This window comes from Musa acuminata, chromosome BXJ1-9 (genome assembly GCF_036884655.1).
Source record: "Musa acuminata AAA Group cultivar baxijiao chromosome BXJ1-9, Cavendish_Baxijiao_AAA, whole genome shotgun sequence".
Classification (NCBI taxonomy): Eukaryota; Viridiplantae; Streptophyta; class Magnoliopsida; order Zingiberales; family Musaceae; genus Musa; species Musa acuminata.
The window spans coordinates 16,475,531-16,490,738 of NC_088335.1; the positions used below are offsets into that span (position 1 = coordinate 16,475,531).

Consider the following 15,208-nt stretch of genomic DNA (forward strand, 5'->3'; position numbering starts at 1 on the left):
TATTATTATATTAATGTTTATTATGAGTCAACTTAGATTTGACTAGAGGAACTTATATGCTATATTTTTTAAAATATAAAGATTATATTAGACACAAATACAATCATAAATAATTAAGTGGTCTATAAACAAAATCACAAAAAGTTAAAATAAATTTTTTTTAATTTAAATTATATATGTCATTATATTAATAGTTTATTATGAACTCTAATGTATGTGAATTTTGATAGGATGAAAAAAGCTTATATACTATATTTTTTTAAATATAAAAATTATTTTAAATATAAGTAATCCATAAGAATTTAGGTAGTCTACGATCAAAATTATAAAAATTATATAAGCTAAAATCAACTTTAACCCTTGTTATTATCGTTGATCGCAAGCTGGTAGTACAATTACTTGGTGTGAGTTCAGAAATATACCAAGTCAAAACTAAAATCAAATCATTAGTCGGCAATAGAAGGCGGCGATACGGTTTAGGCAGTGTCGGTGGGCGTTTGCCACCCTTAATAAAAGGAATCATTGGTTGGCGTGGTGAGAGAGAGCAATCAATGAAACCTCTCTCCTCCTATTGTCATTTGCCACCGTGTCGCCTCTTCGTGACACATGACGCAAATGAGATTAATCAAACGCGCTGCTCCTCACATTCCGTGCACACGAGTAACTGAATCTTTATTGGCTATCTCAGGGGCCCTATTAGTGGGTCCCTGGTATGAAGATTAGGGTATCCTTTCGTGTGCGTTTGAACGGGTTGAGGAGGTGTTGCTCGAAGCTTGCACCAGTCTGTTGAGGGATAATCTCCGAGAGGTCTTTCTATGTAAACGTTCAACTCCGGCATCGATGCCGTCCATCCTTCTATCAACGGTGGATTCTGCGCAAACTTGGACATCGGCTTCCATCGTGTTTGGGGAGGATACCAATGCGTGTTGAGAACCTCGTCTGCTGTCTTCTCCGCCTCAGTCCATGAGAAGCTGGTGGAGTGAGAGGCGTCCGTCTCCTATTAAGCATATGGTAATCGGATCCCGTTGTTCGAGCGTCGCTATCGTTCCCCCCGCTGCCTCTTCCCGTTAATTGCATATTGAGATTGAGATTCTACCCCTCACTCCCCTGGTCTTTCGTGTCGGCAGCGGGAGAGGAGGCCCTTTTGGTGGCTCTCGGGAACAATCCATTGTCAGAGGTGAGGTCCTTTTTTGTTGTTCATGAAGAAATTCGAGTTTTTGATGCCAATGACTCGTTCTAGATGTAGATCTGTTCATTTATGGATGGTGCGCGGTAATGATTCAGTAGATCCAATGCTTTAATGTTCGTCTTGATTGCATGTGGTTTTAGCAGGGGCAAGTTGTCTTATCTGATTCCATATGGTGCGTTAAGCCTGAGATCTGCTAAGATTTGAGCTATTTGTTCTCCGGATGTGATCGAAATTAGCTCTGTTGGCTGAGAAACTTGCCATGGAAGTCGACGGAGAGAAAGGGGTATGTTTGTGCACCTGAAAAGTAGTTTTCATTCATTGCTTTTAGCTGAAACGTAGCTTATTGCTGGAAAAAGTTTCCATCTTGAGATTCAAATCATCTTCTTCCTTGCAATCCATGGTTGAGACCGTGTTAAATGTGGTTAATTTTGACCGGACGTAGAAACCTGGGAAGCACTCCGGCGGTCAGGTGTGCCAGATCTGTGGCGATGGTGTCGGCACGACGGTGGACGGTGATATATTTGTCGCCTGTGACGTTTGTGGGTTTCCCGTCTGCAGGCCGTGCTATGAGTACGAGAGGAAGGATGGGAACCAGTCTTGTCCCCAGTGCAAGACCAAGTACAAGAGACACAGAGGTTTTAGCTTCGGACCTGAGATGGTCTTTCAAGCTTTTAGACAGAAGAGCCGATTCAGGATCTTAGTTGGTTCTTTTGTTTTATCATAATGTGCAGGAAGCCCACCTGTTCGTGGAGAGGAAGGGGATGATGGAGATGCTGATGACGTGAGTGACTTCAATTATCCAACTGGTAATCAGGATCAGAAACCAAAGATTACTGAGCGCATGCTGGGTTGGCACATGAGCCACGAACAAGGGGAAGACATTGGTCCTCCAAAATATGACAGCGGGGAGATTCCTCGGAATCACATCCCCTTACTCACTCATAGCCAGGGGGTATGTGATTTTATTTTAATTCTCTCATGAACATCAGTGTTTCTGTTCCACGGGGTGAAATTCTTTTTATCAACTTGTTGCAGCTCTCAGGGGAACTGCCTATGACATCGCCTGATCATATGATGTCCCCAGGAGGAGGTGGAAAGCGTGTGCATCCACTGCCTTTCCGGTCACGTATGTGACTTATCCTTGGTTTTATTGTTGTTATTTTGATGTCAATATTTGTTTATACCTTGCTGTTGCTGATTCAGGTGTTTAAATTGTTGTCTTTTCTTTGTCGATCAGCTAACACATCCAGAGAATTTGGCAATGTTGCCTGGAAAGAGAGAGTTGATGGATGGAAGATGAAGCAGGAGAAAAATGTAGCACCAATGACTAATGGTACTAGTCATGCCCCTTCTGAAGGAAGGGGAGGTGGTGATATTGATGCAACAACTGATTATAATATGGATGATGCTTTACTGTGAGTTCTTCCCTCTGTTAAGGTTTTTTTCCCTTGTGCTGCATATGAGTTTCATCTTCCTCGTTTTGAATGTTGGTGTTGACTTGTTTGGTAGCAAATTGATGCCTTTTCAATTTTTTTGCTTGATTTCTTGATACGAAGCAGCAGAAATGGTCTCCAGATCAGAAATATAATGGAATGAGGATCTGTGTTGCTTTCTAAGTGCAATTTATACACTATGAAAATATCAATTGCAGTTCCTTTTTCTTATTGATTAATGGATAGTTCATTAGAACTGATGTGTTAGCATCAATGTCTGTGTCAAGGCATATAGATTCATCCTAAGTACTACAATCTCCAGTCACTTCACTGATTAATTTTCCCGTCTCCCCAAATGACATTATGGAGTAATTAGCTTGTTTAAGTTAGTTGTATTCCAAGAAACCTTCATCCAGGTTATCTGCATGCTCCATGCAAAATAGTGGAATTCTTTAATAATTTAGTTATCTCAAATTCACAATCAAAACACACTTCTAGCTTTAACCTCTTGCAGAACTGCTTTTCAGCAGAGAAGAATATGCTATTGCCTTGGTTTCCTAGAAACTATGATCTCAGTTGGTTTCAACATCATTCATTTTAGACTTGTACGAATATTTTGACCTTAATACTCTCGTGAGTATGATTATAACCAGATTCAAGGTGAGACATTGATCTTCTGTCTTCTTTGTTTTTCTATATCTAGTTCAATTTTAATAATCTTAAAAGGGCATCTTTTTTATGTCCAGCTCACTGTGTCTCCCTTTTCTGACATTTTTTTATATTTTTTTAAATCAACCACTTGTAGCATCAGAAGTTGGAAATGAGTCCAAATGGCTTTTAGGAAAGAAACAGCCCTTGGTTTTTTTTTTATCAAGTTAAACTATTTATTTCTTTTCAATTATGCGAAGGTTGAGAATATACTTTTAAGTTTGGTCATTAATAAAAGTGCTAGAGACTCTTTTTCTTGCCATGGTTTAAATGTAGCCCTTACCATGGTTTCAGAACTGGCGATTCCGGTTCCCCAACACCAGGAATCGAAACTGAATCGGCAAGTTCTGATTTTGAAATCAGAATGGAACTGATGGTTTTAGTTCCAGTTTGAACCACCAATGTTTTATTATTTTTAATTAAAAAATTTAAAACATAAAAGAAATTCATAAATTTATTTCTAAATAATAAAAAATAATTTAAAATTACGGAATCGACGGTTCAAACCGGAATCAGAATTGCTAGTTTCAAAATCGACGGTTCTAGTTTTCCAAACCTAGGAATCGGAACCAAACTATCGGGTGTTGGTTCTGGTTCGGTTTAGAACCAACGAACCGCCTATCCAATTCGGTTCCGGTTCAAGCCAAACTGTGGTCTGGCCTATTTAAATGTATAACCATTTAACAATGTTCATATCTTTCTTAGGCCTCCGAAAATATACCTGACCGTGTCTTATTTAAATGAAAAGTAACATTGTTTTTGTGATGCAGGAATGATGAAGCCCGTCAGCCTCTTTCTAGGAAAGTACCTATTTCATCTTCCAGGATAAACCCATACAGGATGGTCATTGTATTACGACTTGTGATCCTATGTATTTTTCTCCACTATCGTATCACCAATCCTGTTCACAATGCGTATGCCTTATGGTTGTTGTCTGTAATATGTGAGATATGGTTTGCTATATCATGGATTTTGGATCAGTTTCCCAAATGGTTTCCTGTGAATCGTGAAACTTATCTTGACAGACTGGCAATAAGGTAATTCTTCATGGTTTCCGAATTTTCCTGTCAAGTGTTCTTGTCCTTGGTTAACTACTGTAGTCTTAAGTAGCCAGATCAATTATTGACTATGTTCCACTTAAAACAACAGATACGATAGAGAAGGTGAACCATCTGAGCTGGCTGCTGTTGACATTTTCGTTAGTACTGTTGATCCTTTGAAAGAGCCTCCTCTTGTCACAGCCAACACCGTGTTATCAATTCTTGCTGTTGATTACCCTGTCGACAAGGTTTCTTGCTATGTCTCTGATGATGGTGCTGCTATGCTGACATTTGAAGCACTATCTGAAACATCAGAGTTTGCTAGAAAATGGGTTCCTTTCTGCAAAAAATACAGTATCGAGCCCCGAGCTCCTGAATGGTACTTCTCACAGAAGATTGATTACCTCAAGGATAAGGTTCAACCTACATTTGTGAAAGATCGCAGGGCAATGAAGGTGTCTAGTTTTTCCTAAATTTAAAATTGACTACACTGGTATCCTTTTGCGTGTTCTCTAAACATCAATATTTTCATTCCAGAGAGAATATGAAGAATTTAAAATTTGCATTAATGGCCTTGTTGCAAAGGCACAGAAAGTTCCAGATGAGGGATGGATCATGCAAGATGGCACACCGTGGCCTGGGAATAACACCAGAGATCATCCTGGAATGATCCAGGTTGGTGGATTTCTGTTATGAAGAAACATCTAAAGAATGCTTATTAATGCTTTTGGCATGTTGAAGCACATTTTCTCATCAAGTATGCTTATCAATCTTATATACATCATGACATGTTCATTGTTATTTCTTAACATTTACTGAAAATGGTGATTGCTAGTGCAACATGTTCCGTTAAAAGAATATTGGTTTCTCAGAATCATCTTCTGTCATTTAATTTATCAGGTTTTCTTGGGTCATAGTGGAGGGCTTGATACTGAGGGTAATGAACTGCCACGATTAGTTTATGTATCTCGTGAGAAACGTCCAGGTTTCCAACATCACAAGAAGGCTGGTGCTATGAATGCTCTTGTGAGTACCTCAATGCATGATTTGGCATATATATGTGAATTTGGCATGTATTTATACTAGGTAAATCATAGTTCAGTTAGATAAGAATGTTTATTGCTAATCTGTATAAGCTCCTGAGTAGGTACGTGTGTCAGCAGTCCTTACCAATGGGCCCTTCATGTTGAATCTTGATTGTGATCACTACATAAACAACAGCAAGGCTTTGAGGGAGGCAATGTGCTTTCTTATGGATCCAAATCTTGGAAGGCAAATTTGTTATGTGCAGTTTCCGCAGAGGTTTGATGGTATTGATAGGAATGATCGATATGCCAACCGTAACACAGTGTTTTTCGATGTAAGTGCAGATATATTTCCGAGCTTTTATAATTTTTTACAGCCCTAGGTTGGATGATTGTGGATAAGCCTTGGCATCGACTAGGCAATTTAGTCTTTTGAATCAATGGTTTTTTTGTAAATCCAACCAAAAAATTGACATAACACAATGATGACATACATCATTATGGCCTAGCTGTACAAAATGCCACCTAACATGTTGCTTGATGGATTACATTGTATATATGGTTTCTATTGTTAGCTCCATAGCCTATTCTTCTAACCGAAGATGTCTAAAGAAACAATCATGCAAACATACATACAGAAAATAATGGCATTAGAATCATCTTCTGCATGTTCTGACCGATTCCTGTTTTCTATGCTTTTCACTATAGATCAACTTAAGAGGCCTAGATGGTATCCAAGGTCCCGTTTATGTGGGTACAGGATGTGTTTTCAACCGAACTGCACTGTATGGTTATGAACCTCCAATCAAGAACAAGCAAAAAAAGAAGGGCTTCTTCTCTCTCTGGTCCGGTGGCTCACATAAAAAGAACTCTAAATCAAGCAAGAAAAGTTCAGAAAAGAAAAAGTCAAGCAAGCATGTGGATAACACTGTCCCAATATTTAATTTAGAAGATATAGAAGAGGGCGTTGAAGGTAATTTGCTTTATTTTGCTGTTTTAGCAAAAAATGTGGAACTTAATTGTAGCATTATTCTATATCTGAAAATTTCAGATCTTGAAGTGCTTGTTTTTAGCAATTGCATTTTAGCCTTTCAGTTTAAACTCAGAATCATGACATTCGCTTGAATAAGAAGAAAAAAGGAAAGCCATCTTTAGGTTTTTCCATGCTAAATAGCAGCATATTGACAAACAATTCTTATATATAATTTTTATAGTTTCCTTCTTGTCCCTTTTCAACTAACACCATCATACATTAGTGACAAGATGTCCCGCACTGGAGCACTGACCATCATGGTTAGTGTAAGTTTGTTGTGAGAATTCATGCCAGGAATACACCAATATGTATCATATGCATGGAAAACTTTTATTATTAATTTTTCATAAGAATTTAAATATCTGCACAAAATTTTTGACAGTTCCACATTTTATTCATGAATGTTCACTAGTGAACACATTGATGTATACTAGTAGGGTGCACCAAACAAAAAGGACAGTGAAATAAGTTGTTACATGAGATCTCAATGCTCAACTACTGATCTCTTAACATAGAAAAATTGCAGACAACTATCCATGTAGCCACTCCCAAACAATTAGATCCTTGTGGCTTGTTATTATATAATTTGTATTATTAGATCTCGGCACCCATACTTCAAATAAGTCATCTATCTGTTGACACTTGATGCATTTTTTTTAATAGTCTGAAGAGAATTGCATCATTCTGGTGCTTACCATACGTAGTAACCTTAATTTAATGTAGCAAAATACATCATACTTGAGATATTCTTTATCTGCTAAAGCTTACACTTATTAATTTGCTTTTTGGGTAAAAACTAGGTGCTGGATTTGATGATGAGAAGTCATTGCTCATGTCACAAATGAGCCTGGAGAAAAGGTTTGGCCAATCAGCTGTCTTTGTTGCCTCAACATTAATGGAAAATGGTGGTGTTCCTCAATCTGCAACTCCTGAGTCTCTTTTGAAAGAAGCCATCCATGTCATCAGCTGTGGCTATGAGGACAAGACAGAGTGGGGAAGTGAGGTATGCAAATGGGCACATGATCCACTCTTCCTCATTCATGCTTATTCCCTTTTCAGATATTATTGTGTCTCACTTTCTTCTGAATACCAAAGCTTATATGTGTTAGTCAAATATAGCATCCATAGTTGGATTGAAAGTAACCTCCACCTCTATTTAAAATTTAAAATAAACCTTTAGAAAACCAGAGTTTTGGAAAAATAAACTTCAATATCATTTCCGGTGATTCAAATGAACAATTTCACTAGGCATTACCAGGATAACTAGGACTTGGCAACATCAAATATGCAGCACTTTGGAGTATCACTACAAATAGAATTAATAAAAACAATGGGTGTTGCATGTCCCATGAATTGAAAATAATTCTTAACATGGTTTGCCTTATCGGTGTACCGATCAATTATCAGTATGGCACGTATCAAAGTGTACTAACACATGATACATGGGAGTATACCAATATACCGTTAGTACTAGTCCCCTGTCGAACCGGTACATATCGCTCATATCGAGTGGTATGCTGCGATACGGCGAACCTTGATTTTTAACACTTCAACAGGTAGCTTGAGATAGATGCACCATTTTCTGAGACTACTACCAATAGTGTACTGGAGTTACCCTGAGCACAGTCCATAGCAAGATCTTAAAATAGACAAACAATTAGATCTGTGCAACAAACATAAAATTCCAAACTTCTGATATAATCAGATTAGTTGATTAGGATTCACCATCACTAAACACCTAATTTTCATCTGTCATTTCTGTGTTATAGTGCACCCTTATTTGTTAGAACATCAAAATCTGTGCTTATCCTGCTTACTCATCTCTGCTTTCCTTGCTTTCTTATGCTCACTTCTGCATTCAATTGTTGCTGAGGTTTGCTGGAAGAAATTGTTGACATCAGATAAATTTAATTGTCAATAATGGATGGCAAAAGGATAAAATATTTGGATAGAAGCATTAGGATATCCTTTGTCTGAACTTTTAGTAGAGTGGCTTAAGAATGCTAAAATTACTGTAAGGCTCTAAAGATGGCATACGCTTTCTGCAGTACTTGAAAAATTTATGAGCTAAGAAGTTATTTTCATGTCCTTGTGTGAAGATGCTGGAAGTTTGATAAAAACTGTTATTTGTTGATACAGATAGGGTGGATTTATGGTTCTGTGACAGAAGATATTCTCACCGGATTCAAGATGCATGCCCGTGGTTGGAAATCAATCTACTGCATGCCTAAGCGTCCAGCATTCAAAGGGTCTGCTCCTATCAATCTTTCAGATCGTCTGAACCAAGTGCTTCGATGGGCCTTGGGATCTGTTGAGATTCTCTTTAGCCGTCACTGCCCAATATGGTATGGTTATGGAGGACGATTGAAGTTCTTGGAAAGATTTGCATACATCAACACCACCATTTACCCGCTCACTTCACTTCCCCTCCTGTTATACTGCACACTGCCGGCCATCTGTTTACTTACAGGAAAATTCATTATTCCCCAGGTACGAACATTACCTTGTTAGGTTCTTTGCTGATTTTAGATATCAATAGGTCCATGACTTTTTATGCATGATTTCCCTTGCCTTAGGTGACAAAGCCTTGAGCCATCTTCAAGGCTGCTAATAATGTTTGAGCAAGATCTATTACTGAAGAGTACATTTTATGAACATGTTCTGTGATTTTCATCTGGTGGAATAATAATTTTTGTTTTAGGCACAGAACTTATCACTTGATCTGATTCTTCAAAGCTGAAACCATTATAGCCAGATGATAATTCACTCTGTCGTGGACTAACCAACTTTAATCAATTTGCAGATTAGCAACATTGCAAGTATCTGGTTCATCTCTCTCTTCCTTTCCATTTTCGCTACTGGCATTCTGGAAATGAGGTGGAGTGGTGTTGGGATTGATGAATGGTGGAGGAATGAACAATTTTGGGTCATCGGTGGCGTCTCATCCCATCTCTTTGCAGTTTTCCAAGGTCTACTGAAAGTTCTTGCTGGTATTGACACAAACTTCACTGTTACTTCCAAAGCGTCTGATGAAGACGGTGACTTTGCCGAGCTCTACATGTTCAAGTGGACTACTCTTTTGATACCACCAACCACACTTCTCATTGTAAATCTGGTTGGTGTGGTTGCTGGAATCTCCTATGCCATTAACAGTGGATACCAGTCATGGGGTCCGCTGTTTGGGAAGCTCTTCTTTGCTTTCTGGGTGATTGTTCACCTGTACCCCTTCCTCAAGGGTCTGATGGGGAGACAGAACCGTACGCCTACAATCGTCGTGGTGTGGTCCATTCTACTTGCTTCAATCTTTTCCTTGTTATGGGTCCGAGTTGATCCTTTCACTACTAGAGTAACCGGACCAGACGTACAGCAATGTGGTATCAATTGCTAGAATATGGAACTGTTTGCTTCTCATGTCTGAAGAGTGGTATCCCTGTACAAGTTTTATATATATCATATGTATGAAGATGTATCTCTTGTATGTCCTATTAAATTATCATTTAAATTATTCTTTATTTTACTTGCTTTGTTTTGTGAGTAGTTGCTGCTGCTGTTCCGAGACTTGATTGGACTTTGCATCAATTTAAAAATTCAATTGTTTGCGTGATGAAGCATAATATATGAGATAAATGAAACGACTATTGTAGTTATCGGTAGATCGCCCCTCGGTGTATGGATGTTTTCTTTTGTTTTGTTTTTTTTTATTTTTTTTTATTTTTTTTCTCTTCCCTAGTTTGTGGAAATAGCCCTGTACTCGTTATTACATGATGAGAGAACTTACTGGAGTTTGAAATCATGGCTCTATGAATGGTGCATTTTATCAAATCGACCATTGGCATGATGGATGCAGGGAGTTTGAAATTACAGCAATATCCCAATTTATTTTGGGGTGCTTATATGGTGTGAATTGTTCCTATGGAACGGTGGGGTGGGGTGCGGTTCTCTGCTAACAAGGTTAGGTTCCTCCTCCTTGCAATACATCCTAATCGAATCATCAAGTATCAAGTGCCTCCTTGCAATGCCATCCTAATTGAATGTAGTGTATATTATTACATAAGTAAATGCATTTCATATTTGAATATATGTACGACCATTATGGACATCGCATCATTTAATATAATAATATATTTTTATTTTAAAAAATAAAAATAAAATAAAATAATAGATGCAGTGTGATGGGGGCTGCTCCCTTCTTTCTTTCTGTTTTTGTTTTGTTGGGTAAAGTGTTGTCGTTTCTCCATCGTAATGGTGCATCATATCAGATTGGTCATCATTGCATCATGCTACAACCCTATCTTAATTTCAGGTGCTTATTTGGTGTCGATGATTGTTACCGAAAGGTGGTTTCTTCTGAAATAAATCCTACGAGAAAATGTTCACAAGCATGGGTGGAAGAGAGAGAGAGAGAGAGAGAGAGAGAGAGAGAGAGTATTCTATCTACAAGAAAATAAAATAGGACATGAGGATATTGGACTAATTGATTGCTCTCGCTCCTTGCGGTCGAAAGAAAATAGGACAAGAACAATCTTTAGCGCTCAACTTGCATTATACGTGAACAAGAGTAAGATAGTCTGCCCTTTTGGAGGCGACAAGAAATTTATCTTACTTCGATATAATTTTCTCAATCTAATGGCCAGAAGAAACATTGCAAGAAACTGTTAAAATACTTGATTCGTAACACTAACTAAGAGTTTTGTTTACGGTTGGGCTATCAAGATCAAAGGGTGGTAACTCAACTCTACAATCAATCATAGATTAGGTCTATCATACTTCCAAAATATAATAATAGCTCGGAATGTGAAATAAATAAATACTAAAAGTAACATAAAATTGTCACACCAAGCAAAAGAGAAGTAAATTAATACACTGACGTAAATTAACTCGTTACCTTGTCAAAAAATAAAGCCAAAGCAAACTGAAAGAAGGCATGCATCATCCTAAAGCTTCATTCAACCCTCTCGGTGTTCTCCAGAATTATTGCCTTGGTTGGCTTTGCAAGCAAGTCTGTGTACTCCTGGAAGGGAGATTTGCTGAAACGAGTCTCCATCCAGAAATCCGGTGTCAGGAAGCCATATGTCTTCATGAGACACTCAAATGTAGCCTGCACAGACAAAGGCATCAACTTGCTTATGTAACTTGCGCATTGTGTAAAAACACAAAATATTGGCATATACCAGTAAATTTATTCCACAAACACTTGTGAATTTACAAAACATCATAATCATAGCAGACCTCAGGAGGTTCATATAAGCCAATAACCAAAAGGTAAAAACAAAAAAAAAAAACAATCATAAATTGTTTCAAGGGGCCAATAATTTCTTGGAAAGTAATATGACGACATCAGTATGTCAAAAGAGGATCAAAATCAGATTGAGTGAACTAAAATGAGAATTGGCATTTCAACCAGAAAAAAAGATAACAATCCTTTTAAACCTTCTAGTTTCTTCTTCTTTTTTTTTTCTTCTCTCCTTAGTTTCAGCAACAAATCAACAATGTTAGGTGGTCATGTTGGTACAAATATTAAACTTCTTTTCAAAGCCAGGAGGACTGAAGCAATCAAACTTCATCTATGACAATAACAAATCTCTATTGTTCAAGTAGAAAGAGATTCTTTTACGAGTGATTTCTTTTAGGCCAGAGGGGGATAGCATAACAAGTCTTCCCTTGCTTTTTGCTCTCTTCTCCCCTTTCCACTTATCTTCCTCCAAGCTCTCACCACCAACCATCATGGCTAAGCCTCCTAGTGCCCACCGCTCCTCTCCAATTCTTCCTCTTCTCGATTGCTGTCAATCTGCTATTGTTGGATCAGGAACATACAACATTCTCTCCTCCACACCAATCTTTCTCGAATAGGCCATTCATGACCATGGGTTCGACTGTTTCTGCCTGCTCTCAGGCAGAGTCAACCAGCAAATTTGGATCAAAAGACTCAACAACTTTGGTGCCACACATACATAACTTGCTCCCATGCATACACTAAGCTTTAAAAGAACGACCACTCAGTCTACTGCAGAACATGTATGTCTCAAGTGATTAGGCCTTCTAAAAAGCTTGGTGCAGCCCAGACAAAGCTATAACAATATTTGTAGGTTCATATGCTGTGGATCAAGCACAAGATTTGTCATAGAATTTGGAAACAGAACAACTCAAATGTAAAATGCTGGGGGCCAGAATTCAAAGGGCTAAAAACCAACTCAGACAGATAAAAATAGATCATCTCTGATCAACATGACAACAAAAAAATGATGGTGAGAAAGAGGACTGGTTAAAGACTAACCAAGAAACCGACTGGAAACAACCTCAAAAGAGGAGAGCTAAGCCACTCTATAGATCTATTTGGATCCACCAGAAAATGGAAATAATAAGTCAACCCAGGTTTTTACCCAATAATTCAGGCAATCCCAATAATCCCCCAAAATTCAAAGAGATCACAGCTAGGAAACAGTGGCCCCCAATCTAGACTGACACGACCAAACCAGGGTGGTCAGCTGACTCCACAAACCATGTTAGAATAAATAAGCCTCATTAAAGCAATACTCAAAATCTTAACCTTGTAGCACCTTCACCAAACTGCACATTTTCTTATAGTACTTGTTTAGTCTAACCTCTGAGCTTATGTTAAATGAACTATCATCTTCGTACTCCCGAGAAAAGGACAAATCCTCAGCCGTTAAGCTGTATTCTAAACTATTGCATTCTCCCACAAGCTATTTAAGCATTTACAACAAAAGATGTTATTCCAATAGGTGGTGTGGCTGGTAGGAGCCAAATATGGTGGAAAGAGCTAAACAAAGCCTATTAGCTGCAATAATGTTTGTAAACAAGGCCTATTAGCCCATCACAAAGATGGGCCACAAAACACAGGCACTAATAAAAGAGCAAATAAAACGTAGAAGCATTGACATGCACGAACGCGGACAAACACATAAACGAGGTTGATGCATTCCTAGGAATTGTTATAAGAAACCAACACAACCACAGTCCATCGCACAAAGTAAAGCAACACAATAGTGAACACGAAACACAGACCTTGACAAAGTTTCCCAGAGTCTTGGTGGAGCCACGGGACGAGGTGAACACGTCCTCTATCCCAGCAAATTGGAGCACCTTCTTCGGCACACGGGCAGCAACGATCCCCGCCCCCCTTGGTGCGGGCACCATGCGGACAGTGACCGACCCGCACTTCCCCGTGACCTTGCAGGGCACGGTGTGGGGCTTGCCGATCTTGTTCCCCCAGTAACCTCTCCTGACGGGGATAACCGATAGCTTGGCCAGGATGATGGCGCCGCGGATTGCGGTGGCGACCTCCTTGGCGCACTTGACGCCGAGGCCCACGTGGCCATCAGTGTCGCCGACGACGACGAAGGCCTTGAAGCGGGTGCGCTGGCCGGCGCGGGTCTGCTTCTGGACAGGCATGATCTTCATGACCTCATCCTTAAGGCGTCCACCGAGGAGGGTGTCGATGATCTGGTGCTCCTTCACGGGGAGGGAGTGTAGGTAGATCTGCTCGAGGCTGGTGATCTTGCCCTCCTTGACGAGGCGACCGAGCTTGGTGACGGGCACCCACTTCTCCTCCTCCTCGCGTCGGCCGCCGCGACGCCCACGGCCTCGGTCGCCACGGCCACGGCCACGGTCACCTCGACCGCGGCCAAACCCACGCCCAAAGCCACCACGATCTCCACCGCGCTCTGCCATGAAGATGAAAGAATTGGAAGAGACGAGGCGGCGTCAGAGAAAGAGAGAGAGGAGAGAGAGAGAGAGAGAGGCGCTACCGACTGAGGGAGGCTCTGCTTTTATATCGGAGACGAATGCTAACCCTAAAAGTGATCTCACCGCAGGTGTGATTACCGATAGCAGGTCGTTCCTGTCTAACCCTTTGGTTTTGGTTCGAGTTCGAACTCGACCCGATTGGATTTGGTTCCATAATTGCTTCCGTTGATATCTGAGATGACAGAATTCGGTGACTGAAAATTATTTATAATTTATTTTTTTTTTCACTTTTTAGAAAGCATCCTTATTTTCTCATAAATTATATGACAGTCCTCAGCATTGCTTGTGATGATTGATAGAGGGGAAGACGATACATACACATCCCGATGATTGATACATTACGTCCATCTGACTCATCAACTAACAAACTACATGGCACTAAAAGAGATGCTAGCATGTATATTGTCATGATAACAACACCTAGCAGTCACAAGCTCATGACGAGCTGTTAAAACATAAACCATAGCCGATGATACGATGCACGATTTCATTGTTCATTGATCATCGAACAATTCTAGTAACGGTTCCAAGTATTTCTCATGGTCATGCCCGCAATGGTCACTCCCAACACTATTAAAGAAAAGGTCACTCATGTATGTTCTCAAGGGCAATCTCTCTTTCACTTTTATTACTTTATTACTTGACCAAATCCTCCAACCCCCTTGCTGAGTTACGTCGACTATTTAACAACTCTAAAATAAATCCTCAACTTCTCAAATAACTAACTTTTGAAACCTTTACTAATATGATTCAATGAGTCTAGTAAATATAAGAAAACTATTAACTCATTCTTGTCCCAACTTGTATAATTGACTCAACGGATAATCCTTTTGACAACACCTCTAGCATCTCTCCTAAAGTCAATATTTAATATTGTTATCAAATCTAGACTAGTTCCATAGGAATCTTTCAACAAAGTATAGTCACCATACCAAGTCCCCAATCATGAGTCTGAACTATCAAAAAGGTTAAACACATTCAATAACGAAGCTTCCTTTTAAAGTCGAGAATTA

The 15,208-nt window shown here is 39.3% G+C and overlaps 2 protein-coding genes across 3 annotated transcripts; one reads left to right on the forward strand and one right to left on the reverse strand.

The window, feature by feature from the left end:
- The first annotated feature begins 935 nt into the window (after positions 1–935).
- On the forward strand, positions 936–9,945 carry LOC135593388 (probable cellulose synthase A catalytic subunit 8 [UDP-forming]). Of its 2 annotated transcripts, none has more exons than XM_065083376.1 (15): positions 936–1,177; positions 1,330–1,472; positions 1,632–1,824; positions 1,921–2,141; positions 2,225–2,315; positions 2,427–2,604; positions 4,101–4,367; positions 4,480–4,825; positions 4,908–5,045; positions 5,271–5,396; positions 5,518–5,730; positions 6,104–6,368; positions 7,229–7,431; positions 8,568–8,918; positions 9,232–9,945. In XM_065083376.1, exons 2-15 carry the CDS (start codon positions 1,449–1,451, stop codon positions 9,814–9,816), a joined length of 3,201 nt encoding a protein of 1,066 aa, XP_064939448.1. In that variant the 5' UTR covers positions 936–1,177; positions 1,330–1,448; the 3' UTR covers positions 9,817–9,945. The 2 variants fall into 2 exon arrangements, with proteins under 2 accessions (XP_064939448.1, XP_064939447.1); XM_065083375.1 differs by having other exon boundaries at positions 1,333–1,472.
- Positions 9,946–11,203: 1,258 nt separating this feature from the next.
- LOC103973567 (small ribosomal subunit protein uS5y/uS5u/uS5v) lies at positions 11,204–14,186 on the reverse strand. Its single transcript, XM_009388174.3, has 2 exons — positions 13,455–14,186; positions 11,204–11,526 (listed from the first exon to the last, which is right to left on the reverse strand). The coding sequence occupies exons 1-2, from the start codon at positions 14,118–14,120 to the stop codon at positions 11,371–11,373; spliced, it is 822 nt and encodes a 273-aa protein (XP_009386449.1). The 5' UTR covers positions 14,121–14,186; the 3' UTR covers positions 11,204–11,370.
- Between the last annotated feature and the right edge of the window lie 1,022 nt (positions 14,187–15,208).

Coding starts and splice junctions, on each gene's coding strand:
- LOC135593388 (XM_065083376.1), top strand. CDS start 1,449: ATGGAAGTCGACGGAGAGAAAGGG. Junction 2,605..4,100: donor AATATGGATGATGCTTTACT/GTGAGTTCTTCC, acceptor TTTGTGATGCAG/GAATGATGAAGCCCGTCAGC. Junction 7,432..8,567: donor AGACAGAGTGGGGAAGTGAG/GTATGCAAATGG, acceptor TTGTTGATACAG/ATAGGGTGGATTTATGGTTC.
- LOC103973567 (XM_009388174.3), bottom strand. CDS start 14,120: ATGGCAGAGCGCGGTGGAGATCGTGGTGGCTTTGGGCGTGGGTTTGGC. Junction 11,527..13,454: donor CTCTGGGAAACTTTGTCAAG/GTCTGTGTTTCG, acceptor TTGTCTGTGCAG/GCTACATTTGAGTGTCTCAT.